This window comes from Tetrao urogallus, assembly GCF_951394365.1.
Source record: "Tetrao urogallus genome assembly, chromosome: 7".
In the NCBI taxonomy this organism is placed as follows: domain Eukaryota; kingdom Metazoa; phylum Chordata; class Aves; order Galliformes; family Phasianidae; genus Tetrao; species Tetrao urogallus.
The window spans coordinates 25,777,544-25,803,208 of record NC_136820.1 but is presented as its reverse complement, the minus strand read 5'-3'; the positions used below and the strand labels follow the sequence as shown (position 1 = coordinate 25,803,208).

The window sequence follows — 25,665 nt, the reverse complement described above, 5'->3', positions numbered from 1 at the left end:
AGGTCATTATTTGAGTGCTGCAAGATCGGCTGCCTTGCCTGTAGACTTCTGTTTAGTTTGCTTTTATTTCATCTTCTTACAGCATTGCGTTTTTTCAGTGGAAATAAATTGTCAGAATGCATGCATAGAATTTTCATCTAAACCCCTCAGTAAATATTTTCTGGAACTACAAATCCATGACACACCAGCCCTGGCAAGTAGTATTTTTTGCATACCTTTCATGTTGGAAAGCAATTGTGGACACTTTTACTTAGTAGCAAAGCAGCAGCACTTCTTTTGGTGTATCTGGCTTTCAAATCTTAATTTGGTCAGAAAAAAAATGAAGTTAATTCCTTTTGTCTATAGAATTTTATGCTAATAGAATGATGTGAATTTGTAAGAAGTTCTCTGAGATGAGAAGTTTCTTATCTGTTCTTGGTTTGTCAATTTCATGATGTCTTTAATTTTTAATTTTTAAAATTATTCCTGTATCTCAGAGTGTGTTTTCTCACCCTTGCAAGCGGCTGTGTTCATAAATAAAAGTAACAGCAGAACTAAGAAATCCCGATGTCAAGCTCTCAGAATGTAGGAAATGCCCAAATTAAGATTGTGTGCAGCACTGTATTCTTCTTGTGGCTGTGCATGAATTTATAGCCTTTAGTAAGTTCACACTGTATTTTTTTTCTATAGAACCTATGCCTTCTTCCATTTAGCTTTTGGAGGTCACTGAAAGAGAATGATCTGGGTTGAGTGTTAAAAGAAAATACTGTCTTCAGGTTCTGCAAGACACAAAAACAAAAATTTCATCATTTCAGGGACAGAAAAGAAAAAGATTGCCCTTATGTTTGAAGTAGGCTGTGACTGGAAGATTGAATTTTACCCTTCTCTCACTCAAAGCTCCTGTGCATGCTAGACAAAATAAGCATTTTTAGATGTTTAGTATTTTTTTTTTCCTCATTTGCTGCTGCCTAGCTTGGATCCTTTGGCCTAACATGCAAAAATGCTGAATTCTGAGAGCTGCAGCTGGTGATGGTGTAAGATGGTGTAAGCTGAAAGTCATCACAATGATGTGGTCTGGATTGTTGCGACTGAGTAACAAATTTACGGGATTTTTAATTCTTTAATCCCTGTGTCTTAACTTCCTGGTTGCTATTACTGTGCTCTTATTTGAGACATTTTCCTTAAATTTCAATGGATTGTTCTGTCGAGCTGCCTTTTCCTATCCATGGTCTGTAGGGGCTAAACAATTTAGATTAGTGAAGGGATTAGTCTGAGTGGAATTCTGTTTGCTTGAGTACTCGTAGAAGATGATGGAATTTACATTGCATTGACATACTTTATCCAGGCATTTACTGACATTCAGAACTGTGCATTTCCAAGAAAGTGGAAATGTTTTTAAAGTGGAAAAGTTTTTAGAGGTTTATGTATACGAGAAAACACTATTTTAATATGAAATGTGAGTTTGACACAGACTGGTAATTTTATATTTGTGCTTAATCATGTCTTATATATGTTTTGTAGTACTTTTGTAGTTATCGCTCAGTGCAAAAGTAGTTATATTTAAAACACATCTTTCCAAAAATACGCATAAGATTTTGTGTTATTAAAGGTCCTTTGTATTAACTGAAACTTTTTTTTAATTGCGTATTCTGACAAAGGGTGACTGCAGTGCTTATAAAGAAGCTGTGACCCTAATTTAGTCAGTGCAGTTTCTTTTGAGAGCACAACATACAAGTAAATGTTCTGCCACCAAGGCAAACATCACTGTACCTGGAAAATGACAAATGAATACTGCTAACAAATCTGCTAGCTGATGGCAGGCGAACATAAATTGAATTTTTTTTCCATTTTGCTTTATGCAACACTTTTCAGGCTTAACTCAGTGTTACAGAATAGTGAATTGCATACTGTAAGTGACCAGATTTGAGAAGATGGAATCTATTTTCACTTCTAATGGGTGTGAATATAATGACTTATTTTCTTATGTGTTGATCAAGAACAGTACAGTCAAACATTTTTGTATTTGTTCATATATTTTAAAACTTTTTGAGTAGAGTGGAGTGATGCTACATAAATCACCTTGGGACGTTTTCTGTCATACAATAAAAGCTTTACAAACATGTAAATTATACATTTATACAATTTATACATTTATACAAACATGTATATTATATATATATATACATATACATATATGTATATATATATATACATGTATGTGTATAGATATATATATATATATGCTAGAAAATACACATTGAAGTCCTTGTCTTCATAAATTTGTGAGCAGCCATGAGGCCTTGGACACCATTGAATGACTGTCTTGAAATTAAACAAGAAGAAATTATCCGAATGTTAAGACTGCGTGAAACTTTAGCAGTGCTTTTTTATGAACTTTGGTAATGCCAAACCTTGTCACAGGAAGAGTTTTGTCTGTCCAGACAGTTCAAGAAAAAAAAAAGTCACATTACAGCGTAGATTAGTTCTTATCAGGTAGCCAGTTAATACTGCCAAGTGTGTTCTAGCATTTGCTCCCCATATTTAGAAAAATTAATTGGTGCAGCCTCTGTTATTTTCTGGCAAATAAATGTGAAAGATCTATCTATTGAATAATTTATACCATAAAATGTTCCAAAAATAATCAACCTTGAAATTAACTTAAGATGAAGCTTGATTTATATAGAGAGGATAAGTTCAGGATAGAGTTAGTTGGTATTAAATCCACAAATGAATCCAAATAATCAGATACACTCAGTTGCCAGTACATCCCATAGTGTATGTAGGAAGCTTAGGTTTTAGTGAGAAAAAAAAAAAAAAAAAAAAAAAGGTTAAGCACTGTAAAAATATGTTTGGAATGGATATTTATTTGAATTCTTCTCCACAACAAAATCAATTCTACCAGTTCCAAACACCCCGTGTCACTGGATGCCAAATCCTCATCTTGGACTTCCAGTGCTTGTGCTTCCTACTAAGTTCAGTTTAACTGTAACCAAAAGGTATTGTGAAAAAATGGGCAATATGCTACAGCGTTCTCTTTTTCATAACCTTCTCTGAACAAATCTTTTTGACTGGTTACTCAGAGGGCAGTCGATCTAGTGCCAGCCAGAAATTAATGATATACAGTTGTTCCAAATTCAAAAAAGATTTCTAGTTTTGAAGTATGACATTGGAATAGATCAATGAGTAATAATAAAAGTGATTAAAAGATAGGGCACCAATTAGGAATTCAAAGTGAAATATATAATTTATTCTCATATTAAATTTTGAAAAACAAACAGAAAAAGCAGTTATAATAAGCTTGGTAAGAGCCTGTTGTCCCAGATTTACACTCCGCAGCAGTTTTAAATAGGTATTTTTGTTACTAAAACTCCACTTTAATAATATTTGGTCCAAAAATTGTTTCATTTCCAAGATTCATTTTTCTTAGCTAGGAGACAGAAGTCCCGTGCTGCTTCACTTCATTCATATTCTTTCATAACCCAACAATTCAGAATCTTTTCAAAACTGAAATTTTGCACACCATTACAACTTCATTTTCTTAGTGGGGGAACAGTAGTATAATACAATGCGTTCTATTATATTGAATGTTTTATAACAAAAGTAGAAAAAAAACATGATGTTTCAAATAGTACTGAAAAGAGTGATGTTTCTTGATTCCTTATACTACCTTTAAATTGAAACGATTTAATTTTATAAGGCTTTGTGTCTTATAAGTCAAAGTATTACTTTTTTGCTTTATTGTAACTAAAAAAAAAATTAATGAAGTGTAAATAAACAGGGGTGGCTGTGTTTAGAATCAAACTTGGTCATTAATTTTCACTGTTGATAGAATACCCTTGTTAAATATTGTGACCATGCCTGGGGCCCCTAGTACAGGAATAATGCAGAGCTTTTGGAGCAGGTCCAGAGGAGGGCCACGAAAATGATTGGAGGGCTGGAGCAGCTCTCCTGTGAAGACAGGCTGAGGGAGCTGGGCTTGTTTAGCCTGGAGAAAAGAAGGCTCCAGGGAGACCTCATTGCAGCCTTCCAGTACTTAAAGGGAGCTTATAAACAGGAGGGGGAATGATTTCTTGCATGATCTAACAGTGATAGAACAAGGGGGAATGGTTTTAAAGTAAAAGAGGTGAGATTTAGGTTGCCTGTTCAAGGAAAAAGTTTTTTACTCAGAGGGTGGAGGCTTCTCAAAGAAGCTGTGGGTGCCCCATCCCTGGAGGTGTTCAAGGCCAGGTTGGATGGGGCCCTGGGTAGCCTGAGCTGGTGGGTGGCAGTCCTCCCCATGGCAGGGGGGTTGCCACTAGATGATATTTAAGGTCCTTTCCAACCCAAGCCTTTCTATGATGCTTATTCATATCTAATTTAAGAGGTTCCTCATACTAGTGAAGTGTCAGGCTTAGTGATTTGAACCACTTAGTATAGCGATGATACATTTTTAATGCATCTAATCTGAATAAACACAATCTAGTGTTTAAGCATTTAGAGCTCTAGATGTGGTTTAGTTTTGATAGAATAACTATTATCTAGCATAAAGTAATGATTGAGGAAAGAAAATCTCTTCACTGGGCAGCAGTTAGAAACACCACTGCTCCTCCTTCTTTAGGTTATGCTTCCAACAAAATCTGCTTACAATTATGGTTTATCTGGGAAATAGCTTTTCTACTGAATTATGGCTTACACTTCTTAAGCCATGACAAAATGAATTTGCAGCCTAACTTGCTCACTACCACTCTACTGAGTGGCAAGGAGTCTAAGCTGGGATCTATCTACAATTGGTAAAATCCAAAAAGCAGTTGTTATTATTGTGTCTATAAAGCCACTAAACCTAGTTTTAAGCTAACTCATCATAAGAGAATAAAAGAAAAGGAGCGTACATTTTCAACACTGAGCAGCACCCCAGCATAAGACGATTTTATAACTCCTCTCTGGTGCACATGCTTTCAAAGTACATGAGAAGGCTGATGGAAGAATACTGCCTGAGAAGGATAGGAGGAATGCATCCTGTAACTGGAAATTTTATCATTTGTGCTTTTGAAAATTAATCTCTAAATATCTACAGCTGTTGATTAGCATTGTGATTGTAATGAAGGGAATACATAGAAATGTAAGCAACATGAAGATAGCAGTTTTAATCCAGTTTTGCTCAGTTTTGCATTCCCTTCAAAATGAAGTAGGAGAAGGAAAATACAAGTATGTGAAAGTCACCAAATTTTAGCTGCCAAAGTATTATAATTTACCCTACTGTAGAATTCCAAAAAAAATGGCTGAGCCTTTAAAGTATTTATAGGGGCTTTTTACTGATAGTGGCATCATCAACAAATTTACCAGTAAATTGTAATTGACCAATGCTATTTTCTGTTAACATGCCAATTGAAGATTGTGATTGTTATCTGTTTTTTAGTGGAACTCGCATTGATTCTGAAAACATATGGAAATGAATAGAATGATCTGTAAATGACTTCCTTTTTTGTTTTTTTGTTTTTTTTTTTAACTTTTCAAGCCTTGATTAAATTTTTGGCTTTGATGACCAGATGCCAGGAGGGCTTTTGTAAAAGCATGTGCAGTGTACATAATCTTTTATAATTTGAATATTCATTCAAGAATTGAAGACTGTCAACAGAAAGTAGCAAGAGGTGTGTACTTTACAATTACAAAACAAACAAAAGGAATCCTGAGAAGTGCAGGTTGTATCTGAATTCTGGTGACATCCTCATCAACTCTAATTTTGCAAAGTAGAGTTCTGTTGCTGCTGAAAGCCTATTATGTATATTTCTTACCTTATGTCTTACACAGAACTAGAAAGTATGTAATTAAAGAAGAATTATATGTCTTGATTCCTCACAACTGGTCTCAACTTTATTACTCTGAAAATTAACTTAGCACCTGTAATCAAATCCTGTATTTAGAGGAAGAATTAGATCTTTAATTGTTAGTCTCTGGATAGGATCTGAACATTGTATTGTAGTTTCCTAATTGCCTACTCATGTTTACTCTCAAGACTGATTTTATTTTAAAGGGTTTCAAAGAAGGGCAGCCATGTATGCCACTTTAAGAAACGTGTCACTCATCAGTGTAAATTAATAATGCTGCCTATACAAAATCCAGTCATATTGAATCAGGAGAGAGAAAGGAGAAGGGAGGGAAGGGAAAAAATTAAAAAACACACAATTGAAAAAATGCCATTTTATGAAGTGCTAAGCAAGTAATGAATTTTAGCAGAGTCAAGATTTGCTTTTTGTGGTAGTGTTAGATAGTTGTTGTGAGGTTGTTGCCATTCCCAAATAGAGATTCTTGTAGTGCCAGCCACGTTTAATCACATTTTGCAGAAGACAGCTGGGCATTGCTGATTTGTGCTGTGTCAGCCACTTTCTGTGCAAAGGAGTGCCTCACCACTTGAATTTTAGCATTCTGTAGCAGAAAAGTTCCTTCTTCTTAAAATTGGCTCAGCAAATATCTTGTGTGGGAATATAAGAGCATTATAATTAGCTCTACCAAGAAAGTGCACAAATACTATGTGGGGTTTTAAGGTGGCTTTTCAGAAGATTTTCACAAAACCTTTAAAATGCATATTGCATTGATAAATTCTGGCAGCAATTAAGCTTATCTCAGATTTTTGTAAATGTGTCTTTGGTAACAGTTGAAAATTATTATCTGGTTCAGTGGTTTGAAACACCTTTGAGCATGTTTGAGAAGTCTTAAGTGTATTTAAACTGCACTGAACTGTACCAGAAAGGAAAAAAAAAATTATGTATGGAAAGCCTTGGAATGTGTAGATATCAAGGTTTCTTCCAGCTCCTGGTCTTGTGAAGACTGACAGGCAGATGGTATCATTCCAAATGTGGTATAAATAGCCACAGAAGAGAAGTGTCAAAAAGGAAATAAGAAGATAATTCAGTATTTATGGAAGGCTCAGAAGTGTACTTAGAGTGAGTTAATCACATTGCAGGTTTATTTTTGGAAATAGAAGGGCATCAGCAGATTGATTCAGTAATTGACATAATGGATGCTAAATGTGTAACCAGTCCTGTGCAATAAATAAGGGTACATATCAGATATTAATCATTTTATCATTTTATCCAGTGAATCCTTTTTTTCCATGCAAAGCAATCTGCCTCAACTAAAGAACAGTGAGTTAAGTAACCTCTAGGTAAATATGGTTTTGAGCTCTCTTAAGCAGAAGCGAAAAGTCAGCTAGGGTCCACACTGTGATTGTTCAGTGAATGACCAGTGAATTTAGGGAAGCGATCAAGCCTATTCTACAAGTAAGGTATTAAATGTATTAATGTGTCTGTCTATTTTTGTTATGTAGGGGAAAAAAAAATAATAAAAAAAAAAAAGGGTTTAGATTCCACAGAGCTTTCAGTTCAGTGAATCTCAGGAGAAGGAAGGTAACCTGATAATCCAGAATGGTTCTGCATGCTGGTGTGCTCATTTCAGGATCTTAATCAGAGGTATCTTAGTTTGCTTTTTGGTTAAGATCAGGAATGCATTTTTGAAGCAAATCACTCAGTTGCCACCAGTTGCAACACTTTCGTTTACATTACAGCGCAGTCTCAAGAGCATGCAAACTGGGTTCTTTTCAAGGGACACTAAAACTGGAGATGGGCAGGCAGTCGGTATGGCCAATCTAGTGATGTTCTGAAACACATACAACACATTTGGCTGATCCTCAGCACAAGGACTGTTCCTGCTGCATGACAGTAGCTGCCAGCGATGGCATATCTTGGCTGTTGTGGCTGTCCCTGTGTGTTGTATTGGGACTTGCTTGTGTAATTCAATCTTCAGTCTTTTATGATCTTTTCATGAGGCTTATCAATACTTTAACTTCAAAATATATTAACTTCAGAATGTTGTTTGAAAATGCATTGTTTGAATATTCTAGTGCCAGTTTGTGCCTTCAACTCGCTTGCTTACTGGGAAAGGAGGATTAGGAAAGGAGGATAGGGAAAGCTCTGTTCTTTCATTCAGTCAGGGCTTGTTGTTCATTATTTCTGACAGTTGTGTTGCATTTTGTTGGTTATTGAAAGTGGTCTATAACGAAGCCCAAAATTTGTTTCATGGAACGTGGCCTTGTTTTAAATTCATCAGCTCTGTAATTCTAGTCAGGAATTTCTTCCATGCTCCACTGTCCACAGTAATGCATGTCTGGCACATTTGATTTGTTCCATCACCTGCTTTCTATAGTCTTGTTTGTATTAATCTGGGCTGTGTGTGCCACCTTCTCCAGATTGTGCTGATGCCAGCCGTGTAGTCCTAGCTGATTCAGAAGGGGCCTTGTCAGCACTTAGGAAGTATGTTTGCATTTTAGAACATTCTCTTCTCTCACACAAAGCTTGGGATCTGGCTGATGTTTATCCTTGGAGTAGAAGGATAAATACTTCTATGTTTGATATATACATTTTGTGGAGATGTGAAGAAGCAACATCAAAAGAGAGTAATTTAGGCATGAAATGACTATTAAAATCACTCTTACATTTGCTGTATCAAAGGTATTTGTGTTTTAGTTTCACTGACTACAAAAGCTATTCCATTCCCATTTTAATAAGAGATTTTGTGGAACTGCATATCAGTAGTCTCAAGGTAGAAAGTCTAAAATTTAATACACAGATATATTCAGTTCAGTTATTGCATTTTATAATTTGCATGTTTGTGTAAGCACTGTGTGCATAATGTTTTTAGCTAAAACAACTTAGTCTTCAATGTTATTTAAGGAATTATATTGAAGAAGGTCTTGGTGTGTTTTTTTTAATACAGATTAGAAACAAAAAAGATTTTTGCTTTAAAAAGATAAAAAGAGGAAAATAAGCCCCCTTCATAGAGAGTAGATCTATAATAGAGAGTAAGATCTATATTTTGAGCTAATTTAGCCTCATCATTCCATATATCATTCTTGGTGTTCTTAATTAGAGAAGAATGAGGCATTTCCAGGCCTTTTCGAGGATGCCTTCAAGCAGCAGCAGTGGGTTTGACCTTTCAATTCCTGCAGGCTCAGCAAAAGATGGCTGATAAATGTCACCTCTGAAATTGTGTCAACTGGGCTGCTCCTTCCCATTTAAGTAAACAGCCCATTGTCAGTGCAGCTCAGTCTGACAGAACAAAACATCCCTATGTTTCAGCTGGCTACTTTGCATTAATAAGAGTATATATTTCCATTAGTAGCTTAAACTTACTTCAAAGTATTCTTGAGTTACTGCACTCTGCTGACCAGTATGGATGAATAAATCAGGGGCAATTGCAAAATAAGATTCATAACATAATTGGTTGAAGTTCGTTAAAGGATATCTAGAATATTTTTTTTTCTTTTTTTAACTTTGCACATTTTACTCCTCCTTTAAAGGGGGACATAAGAAATATTTTTATATACACGCCCAAACATAGATGGATTCATTTCTTAAAATATTTCATAGCCTTGAAGAAATGTTTTTGATCTCTGCCTAATCAGAGTAAGTAAAATATGATACCTTTTGAGATGGGGTCCAGAAAGAGAGAGAGAGAGAAGCAAAATGGGGGAAATTAATGGGACTGCAGGAGGACCCCTTGGCACAGAAGGGGAAATGTGAGCACACAAACATTCTTAGGAATGTGAAAGCTCTACATGGAGGAATACACAGAAAGCCTCTCAGGGGAGAGCAGAGCGAGTTAAAAACTTGGGCTGTGGTAAAGAAGAGGGCACATAGAGCCTTCTCCCAGAGCAGGATAGAACAGCTACAAAGCGCTGAACTACAGGCAGATAAGTGGATGCCATATTAGGAAAGTTCAGGGAGCTATAAAATGTATGTTATAAACTCAGAGTGCAAAATGATGTGCTATGCAGTCTCTTTATTTCCTCTTATTACTGGGGAAAAAAATCTGGAAGTGGGGAGATATGAAAACTGATTCTGATTTGATAACTAGCCTTTGACAACTCTGTGATGCTTTTGGCAACTGCGCATTTTAACATTGCTCTGTTTTGCATTATGTTGGGAAAATCTGGACTTCAAGGATTTGAAAAGCAAGAATCAGTGCTGATGAAGATTTAAGAAGCTAAATAAATATTACTTTAAGGACATCTCAAAGGAAAAAAAAAGCCCTGTGAATGTGCTGACCCTATCTTGAGAATTAAGTTAGATGGTACAATTTAAAGCTTTGTTCCGACATCTGACAGACACGCTCTGCATGCTGATGCATAGTATTGAAGATTGTGTGCTTGAAAGAAAGTCTTTTCTGAGCTACGTTCTATTTTTGTTCAAATAAAGCAGCTGTTTTTTGAGCAGAAATCTTCTCAAGTGCTCAGTCTTGTGGTTTGAGCAGAGTGTGAGCCAAGCATTGTGAGCAAACTTCATGTCTGCTTTCCCTCTGACTGATGGAGTGGTGTAAAGCAAACTGCTTGGGACAGAAATCGCGTGGGTGAGCAGCTTGGCCCGAGGGGTAGGAGTAAATTTGCCGCTGTACCTTACTGCACAGCTAACAGTGCTGTGTTCCTAATAACTTGTTGGGCAGTATCCTGAATCACGGTGAGGAAAAAATTACAGAACAATAACTAGGAGGAAAGTGGTGTTGAGAAAAAGGGCGAAGTACTGAGTTACTCTTATATGTAATGACAGTAGTGTTGTACAGCAGTCTGACCAGTATATTAATGGTCTGCAAACAGGTATTCATATAAAATCTGTCACACCAGATAATTACCATGTTATATAAGCCATAGGGGATGTAGCACAGGAATGATAGATGTTGGCTTTTTCCTTTTATTGTAGAAATTCTAAAACTGATCATGCAAAAAGATGCTTATATCGTTACTTTTGTCAGCAGTTTTGAGCCACGGCGTATCTGTGATCAGTGGCTTTAAACCATGACAGTAACAAGAAAGGTGTATTCCTTTGTGCTGTGTACAAGAGATGAGGTTAGTGTCACAAACCTATACTTCAATGGTTAACTCTAGTGTTTACGTATTTTTAAAAATTATAGCACTTTAACAGCTGATTTCTTTAAGACTGCTCAGAGAATTCAGGGTCATAAAAAGCAGGCGTTGAAAGACAGTTTTCGATTGATGGGAGAGTAAAAGGGAAATATAAAAATGTGGGAGAGTTTGATTTTAAAAGGGAAGGATTCATTCCACAGAGAGGTAGGATTACCACACTGACTTAATGCAAATGTGGAAAATGTGTTGATTAAAAAGGGAATGTGAATTCAGATTCCGGAGGTGAGTGGTGATACTTTCAGGCGGTAAGATATTCTGCTGTTTGCTGTTTCTATTTGCATAAGATAAAGTTGGAAGAGTAAATATGAAAAACATTATTTTGAGAGTGCTGTTTCTACCTTTAAATATATGTAGATTGTTGGGTTGGTTTTTTTTTTTTTCATTTGAAGAATGCATCCTGAGCAAACATATGGCCCTGTTTCCTGTCATAATTTGTTCAGTTTTAATAAAATTCTAGAAATAGTAACATCTTTATTTTAAACAGCTGTGAAGGGGAGTCACCCTTTGACAGCTGGAAATGTAGGCAGATTTTGAAGATACAAACTTGCTTTTGTCAATGCTGTAGTTTATTAGAAGTTAGAAGGATTATAAATTGAAGCAGATTGGTATTTAGTACGAACATCTTGTAACTTTATCACGTCTTCTATATTGCACACTTTGATAAAAAATAGCATGAGGCTAAAATATGTAATGAAGGTCCTATGTTTGGAAAACTGAGAATTATGAAAAGATTTCTCTTTTGTCTCTGCCTTTAAAGAGGGCAGCAGTTCTAGATCCAAATTGAGGTTTGTTACCTGAATTGAAACAGCTGCTCAGCCATCTGCTGAGAGCCTGTTGTGTTATCGGTGTGCAGACAAAGGAGTCATCGTCCCTTCTCAAGAGAGGGATGAAGCAGTGGAGAGCAAGCACGAGAGTGCACCAGGAGTTAGCAGCCTCTGTAAAGGCTGCAGCTGTAATTTTGTATCTTTAGAGAGGGCAGATGAAGAGTGGAAATGGTCAGATGCGAAACAAAATCAGCACAAGGAGAATGTCAAAAGGAGTATAGGAGGAGGAAAGGAAATTTTACAGATACAGAGCGTGGGTTTTGAAGCCCATATTCTTACCTCATTAAGCATTGCTGGGTAGAATGCAGGCAATGACAAAGTGATTGATCTTGCGTGTGTAAGGAGATTGAGATAAGCTCTGTTCCTGCTGGGGCTTTGCTTTGTCCATGAACTGTGGAGAATTACATATCCCTTGCATTCACTATATTTTGCCATATCCTACCTAAGATATCAGAAAGACCTTCAAAGTGAACACATGGTGAGTAAGAGAGAGCAGGGAACGGTGGGAGCAGCTGGGATCATCTCCCGCATCCTGGGCTTCTCAGGGGCCCTGCTCTGACCAAGCCAGGCGTTTCCCATGTCTCAGTGAATGTGGTGCTCTCTGAGCCTCACAGCACTGTGGCACTTGAGCAAAGATAGACTAATTTCTTCCCATAGTCCTTCAGCCCTAAGAAGCTGGCTTCATGTTTTGGAAAGAGCTTTTTTTTTTTCTTTCTTTCTTTTTTTTTTTCTTTTGTAAGCCTAAAGAGGGGCAAATATTTCTACTTTGCTACTATTAAAAGTCTTTGTTAGTAACTTTAGCTTCCAATTCATTACTGCAGTCATGTCCTCAGAGCCTGGTGTAAGAGATAAACCCTTTGCAAATGAAGACAACATCCATTTTCTTTCAACCTCAGGCCACACAAAATTGATTGGGGTAATAAAATGACAGTACCATGTAATATACTGACGGCTCTTTAATTTGAAAACTGGTTCCAGGCTGATTCAAAGCTTGTTTAAAGCTAATTTATGGCTTGTGTAATTTTCAACTGGACCAAGGTAAAGGATGATACATGAAAACTGATGCAAAGTTAACATAATATATTCAAACCTGACAGCTTGAAATTATCTATAAAAGGTTTGGGGGCTTGTGAGTTGGTTCATTTGGATTCTTTTTTGTTTTTGTTTTGTTTTAAAGTAGTAGCAGCAGACTAGCTGATGCTCAGCTGGTATAAATACCATCTTAAAATGCTGTTTTTCTGTCATCTTATTTCAAATGCAGCTTCTCATGCTTTCTAGCAGTCTTTTAGGAATGCTTTTTTATACATCAATTCTTTATTTACTTCAAAATCAGAGGCTGCATAGAGCTTCTGTTTTATACAAGTTGACATCTGTTGTTTCTCTAACATAAATGGGTAAACAGATACAATATTTTGTTTCCATAATATTTGTAATGAATATAGCCTTGGTGATGTACATGTCTGTAAAGAAGTATGTATATATATGGAAAATAAGTATACAATACATATGCGTATTTATGTATGTACTGTGTATTTAAGACCTGTTCTTTTAAAGAAAAAAAAAGAAAAAAAGTCCTCAAACTAGAACTTGAAAAATAAACAAACAGAAAACCCAACATTAGCATAGCATAAAATGTAAATATTACCCTCTGAAATCTATCACTTTTATGTAGCTCACAAATGAAATCCCCATCTGTTCTGTATGCACTATTGATTTTTCAGTGTATTATATCACTACTAATTCTGCACAGCATAGAACAAAAACTAAGATAACGATGTTTACTTCCATTTCATTGGATGCAAATAGCATACACTCCAAATAGGATGAAAAAGAGGAAAAAAAAAACAGAGTACTTTGAGGAAATTTCATTAGAGTTGGATAAACCTTTGATTTTTCCTCCTACCTTTGATCTCTACTGACCTGAGTTAAAAAAAAAAAAAAAAAAAGTGCTGAAGGTCCAAGGTGTATCTTAAATTATATGAATATTTAGGTTGTCTGAAAGCAGACATTGGTCAAGCAGATTTGCCTTTCTTCCATAAACAGTAGAATGTCTGCACATGTGGTTCTTCCTCTGTTTATACATCTCTGAACAGTCACATTATTCCTGGCTATATTTGAGGCTTACAAATAAACAAGAGGTGCTATTGACATCTTTTTCAAGATACAAAACCTTGAGAAAAGAAAGGTGGCATTTTTGCAAAGTCAATCTATATGTTGTGGTATAAATAATAGGAAGAAGATAAGAAATTGATTTTATTTTTAAGCACCTTTTTCCACTTTATACAGTAAAATAATTGTTTGGGGTCAGTGAAACAGATGATAGTCCTTTCCTTTACAAAAGTAAACAGTGCTAATTTCAGGTGGTTTTATTTATCCAAGTGTAAGTCAGAATACTAGAAGTGGTTAGTAGAAATATTTTTTATTTGACTGTGTACTCATAACACAATGAGAAAAAGCTTTATGAAAGTTCTCACACTTTGTGGCATTTTTGTCATTGTACCTTACATAAATGGATCATGCTTCACTTACTGAATATGGTTATTTCCAAAACCTGTATTTCCTGTTTTCCTGTGCTTAAGTACTTCATAACAGCATACATTGTCTTTCATACAGATGTTTAGGCTTTGAGTATTTTTCCTAAGAAGAGACAAAAGAGATGGCAAAACTGATGTAACAGGACAAGGAGAACCATTTTCTCTGATTGCTTTTTGTTGAACAAAGTAAATTTGATTTCTATCATCTTAAAAATGGGCTACTACGTTGGCCAGCGTGTCCTTTAAACAACTAAGGAGAGGCATGGCTTAGGGGAAAAAGATATTGAGACTTGATCAGGGGAGAGCATCTGTGACATAATGGTCCTGCTGAGGAAAAAGGAATGAAATAGGAATATACACTTATCAAATTGCTGCTGCACTGATGAGTTTTGAAACCCATTTTTTTATTACTTTCAAAAAATATAACTAAGAAAGAAGCGTTGCCACCAGTATCTGGTCACAGGTATAATACCACAACATTTCTTAGGCACAAAAGACAGTCAGAATTCAAGTAGACAGATCACTGAACCGAAGAATTTGGACAAGTATGCCATTTTCTCCAAGCATGTGGTTGTTACTTTTGTGTTTGTAAGCAGCACAGGAGAGCTCTTGGAAGCACACCAAGCTGATAAATTACATAGCAGTGATTTAACTTTCTAGTCCTCATGGAGTAAACAAAATAGCATGGTTCAGTTCTCTGAATCAGTTCATGGATAATTGGGCCAGCAGCAAGAAGAGATAATTTTCTTGTCATTGTTATCCAGGAACCAAAATGAGGAGGGCCACTGAGCGTGGGGACATTTGCCTGTGCAAATTCAGATCCACTAAGGCAAAAGCAGGAACTGCGAGTGTGAACACAGTGCAGAAGTTTTACGTGGCAAAGATAGCAGTGAGCTTTCATGTGATGGATAGGGAAAGATCAAATGTTTACTGTCAGAGTGCTTGAGATGTTTCTTCTTGTAATTCACCGTATTAAGTCAGTATGTTGATATTCTTGTGAGTAATTGAGAAAACTGAGCAAAATAGTGTTTTACTGTTCTTATCATAAAATTGGGATGGGAGCTCTACCAAAATGTTTCATTTTGCATTTGCTAATGCCTATAAAACAGTTCAGTGAGACTTTGTTATTAACACTGATGGAATTCTTTATTCATCATTGAAAGCTGATTTTGCCTTTTAAGTCCTCCTGGCATTCAGCTTTCAACTTAAGGTGATAGACCACAGACTGGCAGAATATTTTGAGTCACAAAGAGGCAGTGAACAAAAAAGTTGTAAATAGTTTTATTTGAAAAATTTAAGCTTAGAACCTTTTTTTTTTAAAAAAAAAAAAAACAAACAAACAAACAAAAAAAAAACAAAACAGGGACTAACCTGAAAAGTTATATCAATTAGAGATATTGCATAACTCTCTCTTCAGGCCCGAAGAGATTTCCCCACTTTATAGTCTCCAGCAACCTCATCTATGTATTTTACATCTGCCCTCTGATTCTCAGTGTGGTTTTCAGTAATGAGTGTTGGACTACAGCATTCATTTTTCCTCTTCCAACAGTCCAAACATATTCATTTGGCTAAACTGCAAATGCTGAATATTATTAGTATGAAGTTTCAGTTTACATTTTAGAAGTTATGTCAAAAAACTTAATAATGAGCTTTGCAGCTTGCAGTTTTTGAAAGTGCAATCTTGATTTCCTTGCAATTAATGACTATAGGGAGAAAGTGGTACATCAAAAGCATATATTCTGCTTGCTAAGCGATGACATCTAAAATATCTTATTCCATAATGAGCATTACAAGCACAGTAGAGATAGTACCGATTAATGGATTTTTTCCTCCGTAGCAAAATATCTCAATCTATGCAGATATCAAAACCACTGTGAGAAGCAGTGGAGGTATTAAAGTGATTTTGTTTTGACTGATCTATTTTAGTACCATTGCATCACAAATTCGCAGTAAAGGTAATTTAGAAAATACAATATAAACTACCTATTCGTTTTTATTTTATTTATTTGACGATAGTGTTAACACTGACAATCAACTGCTACCTTTTCTAGCTTTAATATTTTTATGTGCTATATCAGTTTAAAGCAGTTGATGAAATCTATTTGTGTTGGGTTGTTTTAACATAGTCCCAGCTGTTTTGCAGAAACCTCCATCATAAATAAAGGGATGAAATGCAGGGGTAGATATGGGCTAAACAAGCACACTTATTCAGAACTTGATGGTTCTAAAACACTAAATAGCTATTTGCTAAGCCTTAAAATGCTCTTGTGAAGAAAGTATTAGCATTTTATGAAAGTAAACGGCAGATATTTTTGTCTCTGGGATAAAGGTGTTGGCCCAGATTAAAACAAGGTTTTAGACTTCAAGTATTCTTTGTTTCTCTGTGCTTAGAGCACGCATCCTCTGAGAAGTCTCTCCCTTTTGGGGTACCACACCAACACGCTGCTGAGGGGTCTATTTGTCTCTGTTGCCCTCAGGACTCCGAGCCGTCAAATGAGGTGGTCTCAGAGGCCCCAGGTAATGTGGTACCCTCTACCTCAAGAAGTAGCTCTGAAGAGCTGATATCGGTGGCACAGAAACATCCAGAAGAGGTAGGACCTTCTGTGTCTATTCTGTTCCAAAGTTAACTGTTGGGGAATACAAGTTTGCCTCTGTTTTTCATGCCTAGTGTTGCTTTACTTGTAGCAGAGACTTCTTTAAAGCTAAAGCTGAATTTTATGCTCCCATACCACTGACACCCTAGACAAGCGTAAATTTCCAGACCTTTGTTATGTAAGTCAAGTGGCCTCCAACTAGTGCATTTTAATACTGTTTCTTATTATCAGTGATTAGGAAAATATATTTTTTTTCATTATTCCTATCTTTCACACACCCATGATAGTATCAGGAAATCTGTTAGATTTGAGCACATGAAGCTTTATAAGACTAAAGAAACAGTAGCAGCAGGTGTATATAGTTATATAAGTAGATGTAAAGCATTTGTCATCCTTCCTTAAATCTAAACTTGGCTAACTGTTGGGTTGTGCAAAGGAAAGGCCCTTGGTCATATTATTGTGCCTTTCGTTGTGATCTTTGTGTTCCAAAAAAATGATGCTAGATGATAATGATATAGTGTGGGCATAAGGCCAACTCCCTGTTGTTATAAGAAAAGGTGTTGACTTGTAAGGTAGTTCCGTAACGTAGCCTGTGTCTGACTTCTTCAGACCCCGGAGTGCATGCTTGTCTCAGTACATGATTTCTGGAGAGACGGTTGTCTGCTGAATTCAGATTTAAGACTTAATTTTATTATGATATTCATCCTTTCAGGGAAAGGTTATTATATTTAATGAGATAAGTCTTTTGTTTGGAGTAACCTTAATACTCCTAATCTTGGCTTTCTCAAGCAGTTCAGTTATTGTTGTTAAGAATATGCCACACACAAGGTAATATTAAGACTTTTTTTTCCCTCAGATTTTCTTTCTCTACAATTTTCCCTTTAAAAGAGAATATGAAATATTAGCAGGAGGAACTACATCCGTTACAGTGCCATTCACTATTTCTCCTGTGCAGCCTATAGATAATTATCAAATACCTCCACAGATTTCTCCTTTCCTCTGATGATCTTCTCACTTTGTCTGAAGAAGAGGCAAGTCCTCAGTGCAGGGCTGGGAGAATTAATTCTTAGAAGTATCTTGTGTTTTCAGACGATAGTTACTTTGTACTTGGGTGATCACATCTAAACAGTCCAGTGGAAAAAGTAATGTAAACTTTTAGTAATATTTGTGTCTATTTTCTTAAGTAGCAAAGGGATCTTAGACTACAGAGGGTCATGGATTCTGGCTCCTAAGTCTCAGCTTTTCCAATTTATCTGTTTCTTCTCTGGAGGAATTCAGAAGCAGAGCAGAAGTGATATTTAGAAAGAAAGATAAAAGAAAAGTAATGCAGGAAGAAGGATGCAGCATGTTTAGTAAAAGCAGAGATGTCTATACTATTTTTGCCCATTAAGAGTACAGCTATGCTGTGGGGGATAATAAAATTGAGGAAATGTGAAAGAAGTGAAAGATGGAAATACACCTTTTGAATGTTAGTAAATATCTCAGTTTATGGTGAAGCTGTTCTGCTGAGCATGGGGCCATAAAGTATTATACATGTTTCATAACAGAATGAGACTTCTCAAAACATAATTAATGCAGTTTATATCAAAACGGAGTGAGGTGAGTCAGAAAGAGTTTTGTGGTTGGATTTGCAGGAAACCTTGAGAGGGGAGAACCAGTATGCTGAATTCCCAAATTCAGAACTCACTGTGAAACAACCCATCTAAGTTACGTGTGGGTAAGTCAGCACAGTAAGCAAATGTTTGTGAATTACACATTAATTAATTAATATTCAGAATTAACTATAGCTGTTAACTGATGCACTATTTCTATAATAATGCATTCTCATCTGAATTTGACCCAAAAGATAGTACTGGGGAAAAGGTCATGGTTGTTAATGAAATGATAAAATGCAGTCATGTATGGGGAAACAGGAAAGAAGTGCAAAGGGGGAAAAGCTATCCGGACAGGATTGCAGGAGAATGGAATAGATGAGCAAAGAAATAGATGGAAGGTAGTGTTAAAGAAGTGTATCAGATTTGTAAATTTGAGAACAATTTGTAGTAGGAGAAAGTCAGGAAAATCCCATGAATTGCTGTTGTTATTTATATAACCCATGTTTTTTCCTCCTTATAATTCATTTTCCTCTTAGATAGTCCTGTCTGACTCAAACACTCAATATCTTTGTGTGATGTCATTTGATCACTTACATGAGGCTTTTTGCCTGTCCAGATGTTCTGCTGGTCAAGATGATGGCTGAGTGCTGAGTTCTCTTTCTCTGTGGCTGCCAGAGGGCAGCAGGGGATTTGCTCCTGGTACTACCCCCTTCTTACCATCCTCCTTTCATGCTCTGAAATCAGATGTAACTGTGTGACACATGGACAGTGGCCAACAATGTAGCATATGGCAAAACTTGCTGCATTAGTAATGTTGAGAGTTCAGCTTTCATATCTGTGAAATTTTTGTGCCTGTGAAGGATTCAGGAAAATATGTGTACTTCAGATTCCAAAATACTTGGGACTGTAAAATAACCAAGCTGTGTTTGAAGTTAGGGTTATATACTTTAGCCCATGTTTTCAAAAACTATGCAATCCCTTGTGAAAAAATAATTTGTACAGATTTGAATGCTTGAATGAATTGGTATCCATACTGTAAGAAAGAAGTTACCTGTGTGCTTGGTGAGTTAATGCTGTTTATTGTCATTTTTAATAAGTAGTATGCAACATTGAAAATGAAAGAAAAGCTCAATGCATGTGAAAAGGAACAAACATTTACCACCTGAATTTGTCACCTAATTAGACCTTCTTTGCAGTTTACTGGGAAAATGTGAAATAACTTTTAGTAAAATGTTATGCTAATTTAGATAGTCTTTAAAATTACGTTAAAATCTTAAATTATGTAAATATTTTGTCCCTACAACAATTTCAAAATTTAGCACCTCCCTATTGTTAGTATTCCCTGACTCAATACATTATTGTATCTTGATACCACACATTCTTTGCTATTAGCTAATGAAAGGAAAATCTCTGAACATGTTGATTAATCAAGTTTCAGAGCTTTTAAAATGCTTTGAAACTACAAATGCGCTTGCTTGAATAATACTGTAATTATAAAGACTGAGAAGTTACATTTCCTTAGTCTTACGCAATGAGTGTCCAACCTTTTAGTTTTCCTGAGCTTCAGTGAGTGAAGAAAAATTGTCATGGGCCACATGGGTAGCTCCAAAAGTATCCTGTTATTTATTTCCTTGGAGACTACAACAGATAGAATGAGCACAGTAACTTGATAGAGCAAATTCTCAGTTACAAAACAGTGTTTTTCAACATAGTCACGCCCGTTAGCTGTACGTTTTCATCATTGAATCAGTGACATGCCTTTGCTTCTTACACACTTCCATGTCAGATGCCATTCTGACAGACTGCCCCTCTGCTGCCATGGCAACAAAATATAATGGAATATTGGCAGGAAGATTCAACCTCTACTGCTATACCACCGCCATCCACCTCTGAAGTCATAACAAGAATTACTTTCAGAGCAGCCCTTATAATGCACCATAGAAAGAGCAGCAAAACCATAAAACTAACGGGATATTTCAGCTCATTTGTTTCTGAAATAAATGCATCAGGCTGGTTCGATGGCAGTGGTTGCAATTTTTAGTGAGTCCTTAAGGTGCTCATCAGAGCTTTTTTATGAAACTTTACTCTTCCTGTGCTTCATCCTTGACAATGGTTGCTCACAGATGTGCGTACTGCCAAAGGAGATGATGGCATGAATAACATGCAACTGTGAAGCAATGGATATTTTTTTCTCCATTAACAGAGAGCTTATAAAAGTCTGATAAAGAGACATGAGCAAATTTCTGAGTTGGATATCTGATTGCAACTCTTTACATTCCATTTGAAAATTCACAGGTAATGTATTTATGTCCACTGAAAATGGAATGACAAACGTAAGTTAATAATTTTTTTTTTTTTTTTTTGCATTCTTGAAACATATTTTAAATTCCCTGTACCAAAACTGAAAGCAAGGCTTCATATTCTGTACTGTTCACAGGACTATGTTTAGCCATTGTATCAAAATACATACAACTACTTGCCTTGACTTGACTTAGCACTGCACTGCGCCTTCCCCATGGCCTGGTTTCAGCCCAGGCAGTCTCAATATCACACTGTTGTTTGGTTGCTGTGAGTGATGGGTGCGCACCTGGCTACTCAATAAGGAAGAGCTGCCAGCAGGGGATGGGCCACACTGTGAGGCTTGCAGGCCATAGATTGGACATGTATTCTTGGTCTGTCTTCTGGTGTCACTTGTACTGTTCATCTGGCAGTTGGCAATCACAGTGTATTTAGTAAATATATTACTTTATAGATGCATGTGCAGTCACGTTGGATAAAGTGAAGAAAAAGTTTATTGTTAAAATACTTGAGCAAGATTGGTGGTCTGCATTTTGATACCATTTACCATAAGCAGCACTTGAGTCTGCTGAGAGAGACAATGTCAAGTGCTGGTTATGTAAGGAAGAAGAGACAAGTTTTGACAGTTCCCTTAAATCTGAGTCTCAGGAGAGGTGTATTCTCTTATTTAATTAGAAGTAAAACAGAAATGCATGAGTTATGTGTATTAATTTCTTTGCTGATCTGGTGGCAAGTCAATTAATCATGTTTTAATAGCGTAAACCTTGAGGCTAACAGAGCTGGTCTTTCTGGATGGTTGCATTGCTGGAGCAGTGCAGATACAGATAAAATGCTGTGCCACTCTCTCTATGACATTTAGCTCTGCTCGGTAAAATAGATAATAACCAACCAATCCCTTTTCTGCATGGCCCCTCTCTTCCCCCTGAAAGTGTGTATGCATGGAGCATTTTAGGTAAAATATCAATGACCTCATTGTAGCACATGAATGTGAACAGCCCATGTATCTGTGTTTCTAAAAGTACAGAAGTTGTACAGAAAAACTGTAGGATTCTGAACTAAAGAAAGATTAATCTGCTTCTGAGCTATTACGCATTTAGTTCTTGCCCTAATATCTGAAGAGAGTACACGTTTTTCTTCCATTAGTAATGCATAGCTGCATCATGGTTTTGTTTTGTAGGAAAAGATCCTATACGTAAGTCCTATACTTAAGACATCTTAGTAAGGAAGGGAGGAAGAGAGAGAGGAAGAGAGGAAAGAAAGAAAGAGAGAAAGAAAGAAAAAGAAATCATAAACTTCATTAGCAGAGCTTCCAGTCCATTTTTTTGCAGCTTTCTTACTCTGAGGTGTTTGCTTTATAAGGAAAGTATGGTGTGACATGCTTTGAAAGAATAGAATAAAAGATAATTCCGTGGCATAGCATGTAATAATGCTCATGTGGTATTTTCTCCATTTACTGTTATTAGAAGGCTGTTAAATTACTGAATTTCCAACTTTCACTTTTCCTTTGAGAAAAATCTCAGTCATTGCCTACAATAAACGTTGGCTAGAATCAGGATGAGGATTTGCAGTCTTATTAGAGAAAACATTTATTCGCACGTCTTTATACATAGATACAAATCTGTCATGCTTGTAAAAAAAAATAATAATAATAAAAATAAATAAAAAAAAACAACCCACCTGTTCATTCCTTACTAAACTTCAAGGGCTTAACAGTACTTTCCCTCTGTTCTGTGTAGCTGCAAGTTTGAATTCATTTGACAGAACTGTGGCAGATTGTTGTTGCTATAAATATGTTGCTTTTCCCGGCACACTCTTAAATGAGAAAAAAAAAAATAGTTACTGAAATTGAATGAATGGAAGACAAGTTAAATCTTGAACATTAATTTTTCTTTTAACTTAGTGCTCAGAAAAGTCATCACAAATTTCTATGCTATATGAATCTAGGAAACTCTTGATTTCTGAATAAAAGAGCAAATGCCGATTTACTAGTTACTTGCAATAGGCTGGAATCTCTTTAAGTTTAGAATATTTTGTGGGCTTAAGTCAGGCGCATTCTAAAGAAGATTGAAATTTTGTTACTTGACTGAAATTTGGTTATTTGGCCTGTGTTCCTCATGTCATATGAATTCCAACCATCAAATTCATTTATTTAACAGAATTCGGTCACCTATTCAGATCATTTGGCACTCAGGAGATTTGTTTGACTTTACCTTTTATGCTTCTACAAGTAATTATTATGATTACTGTAATTTACATTAATATTTCATAGCAAAAGTGCTAAGCCGTATGCCTAAAAAGCCTTAGAGTCCAACTGTGTTAAAAGTGAATTAATAATGAGCAGAGAAGAGTGCATAATACCTTTGGCTACTGATGTGATTCCTTTGTAAAATAAACTGGGAAATAGAGTAAGCATGCTCTGAAGTTAAGAATTCATATTTTCTGCCTAGTCTCTTCACATGACTGTTTTGTGTAATCTTCTTAATAACGAAACATAAAGGTTGTAAGATGGATGGAAAATATTGTCATGCAGTTCTGCTTTTGAAGTTAAAATTTATTTATGTATATTCAAGCTCTAAATGGCCTTATGGAATGAGGCTTTCTCTTGGAAGAACATCATTAATGTAAAAAAATTAATTAGATCTGTTTAAAATTTCCACAAATCCAAGACATTTTTCTTTATTTAACCTTTTCACAGTCTCTGCCCTTCTTTAAAGTACATTTAGTCCTATATCATCTGTTACTCAGGAAGGTATTTAATACATGACTTGGCATCATTTGCATTATACAAGAAGATTAACTTTACAAGCTCTGCTATTAATCTGAGTAGCTCTACATATTGACCTACGAAAGAAGATAATTAAGTTAGCTTAATTAAGTTAATTAATTGTTACACTCTGATGAACTTACTATTGAGAGAAAATTAAAGGCAAATAGAAAATGGCATTCATTGGTTTGAAATCATATTTTAAAGGATTTTACAAAGATACATTATATTTAGATGACAAAACTATCTATTGTGTAATAACCAAAGCACAGGCAATTAAAAATGTCAAAAGCTAAGAATCCCTGCAATATTCTCTTTTATTGCTTAACATTCAGCTATATTTCTAAAAGAAATAAAAAAAATCTGTGCTAGAAATGGGGAAAATAACCTTTATTTCCTACTCAAATAATTGAATTCAGAAATTGGCACCACAGTCTACAGACAGGCTGCAGAGAAAAGCATTCTATACAAGTTAGAGAAATTAAATAATCTGCAGTCATCCTCTCCTTTGGGGAGGAAAAAGAAGGAAAATATCACCAGGCAGCAAGCAGTACTCAGGCAAAAGTGCATACTTGCATGTCACCTTAAGAAAGTCAGATGTTGATAAGTTGAAGGGGAAGCTTGTGTCTGCTCCACTTCTTTGGTAAGTTTACTGCAGGAAAACATTCAGGATTACATAAAAAGTTTTCTTTGTAGGCAGCCCATCCACAAAGCTTGAACATCTGTGACACGTTCACCATTCTTGGTACGTCATGATGAGTCCATTGGATATCACCGATTCAAGTTAGCCGTAGTTAATAAAAAGTAACTGGAAAAGGAGTGAAACATGCAAAAAATGCTGGGCAATATACACTGCCAAATGAACATTCATCTGTGAGATTCATTCATTCTACTATGGCGTTAGTTTGAAATTAATGTGTGAAAAATTATTAGTTCTGTATGACTGTTTTTTCCCTGTATTGTTCCTATATAAATACTCTGGATGGCATCTTCAGTGATTTTGGGATTTCTGGCATTCTTTCTGTTGTAAAAATGATTATTTTAAGTCAAGTGAAAACACTATTTTCCCTGGGGTATTATTCTTTGGCATTTCCAGATCTCATGAATGGGTCATTGATCTGTAGATACAATCTTTAAAAAAATAGCAGCATTGAAAGCGGGAAGCCAATGGCATTTAGAATTACTTGTGTACAGATTTGTATTCATATTCTGAATACAGATGAGATGGAAATAGTTTATTTTAAAGAGAAAAAGAATCTTTTCTTGGATGTTACCGGCTTCATTGTTATTTGAAAAACTAATCTAAAAAAATCTTAAAAATTAATAAGGACGGAAGAAACGATTAAATTAGAGCTGATTTATATTTAATAAGACATATCATTTTTCTTTAATATGTTGCCCCCAAAAATATTTATTTTAATTTTTGTAAATTCAATTTGAAGTTAACATGTTATATTTTGTGTCTTTAGCATGCTAATGAATTGTTTGTATTTTAAGAAAAAAGGAAAGAAAAAGAAAGAACTAATTTTTTTAAGCTTAAACTACATAATCATGAAAAAATGTTTTTAGCTGGAGGAAGGCAGTGAGAAACATAGTGAAAAATTCTAATGAAGCAAACTTTAGATTGTTTTTAATGAACACACTTTTAACTTACACATTTTAACTAGAAAGTAAATGCAAATTTAACAATTGAAGTCTGTTTCCCTAGAGCTGTATATTTTCGTAGTTGTACTAATATTGGTGGACCTGAATGTACCCATATATGCTATCTAGTTGGCTGTGACTGGGTGTTTTGAGGCATTTCTGCAGTGTTATGATGCCAGGTTGTGTATGTTACTGTTGTTATTTGCTGAGTGGCATGTGTGATGTACCATTGAAATTCTTTCCTGGAAGGAAGTAAATTTAACTCCTTTCTTCAGTATCTGTTTGTAAACAGTCTTTTATTTTTAATTTATTTCTTTTCTGAATGATTTGTTCTCTTATCTGTAACATTTGAATGAAAAACTAAATGAATATGTTATGTAGTCATTTTTATGTAGTGTAAATATTGTACCTTTCATCGTGCTGTGTAAAGAAAGCAGTGATCATTTTTATAGGTCATATATAATCTCAGAAAAATTCTGTTT

At 35.6% G+C, this 25,665-nt stretch overlaps 1 protein-coding gene across 1 annotated transcript in view; it reads left to right on the top strand.

Moving 5' to 3' along the window:
• PHF14 (PHD finger protein 14) overlaps positions 1 to 25,665 on the top strand; it is a gene marked incomplete at both ends in the record, with an annotated part of 152,953 nt that overhangs the window by 101,775 nt on the left and 25,513 nt on the right. Inside the window, 1 exon segment of the mRNA XM_079538129.1 lies at positions 16,766 to 16,879. Coding sequence (XP_079394255.1) covers positions 16,766 to 16,879 — 114 coding nt within the window.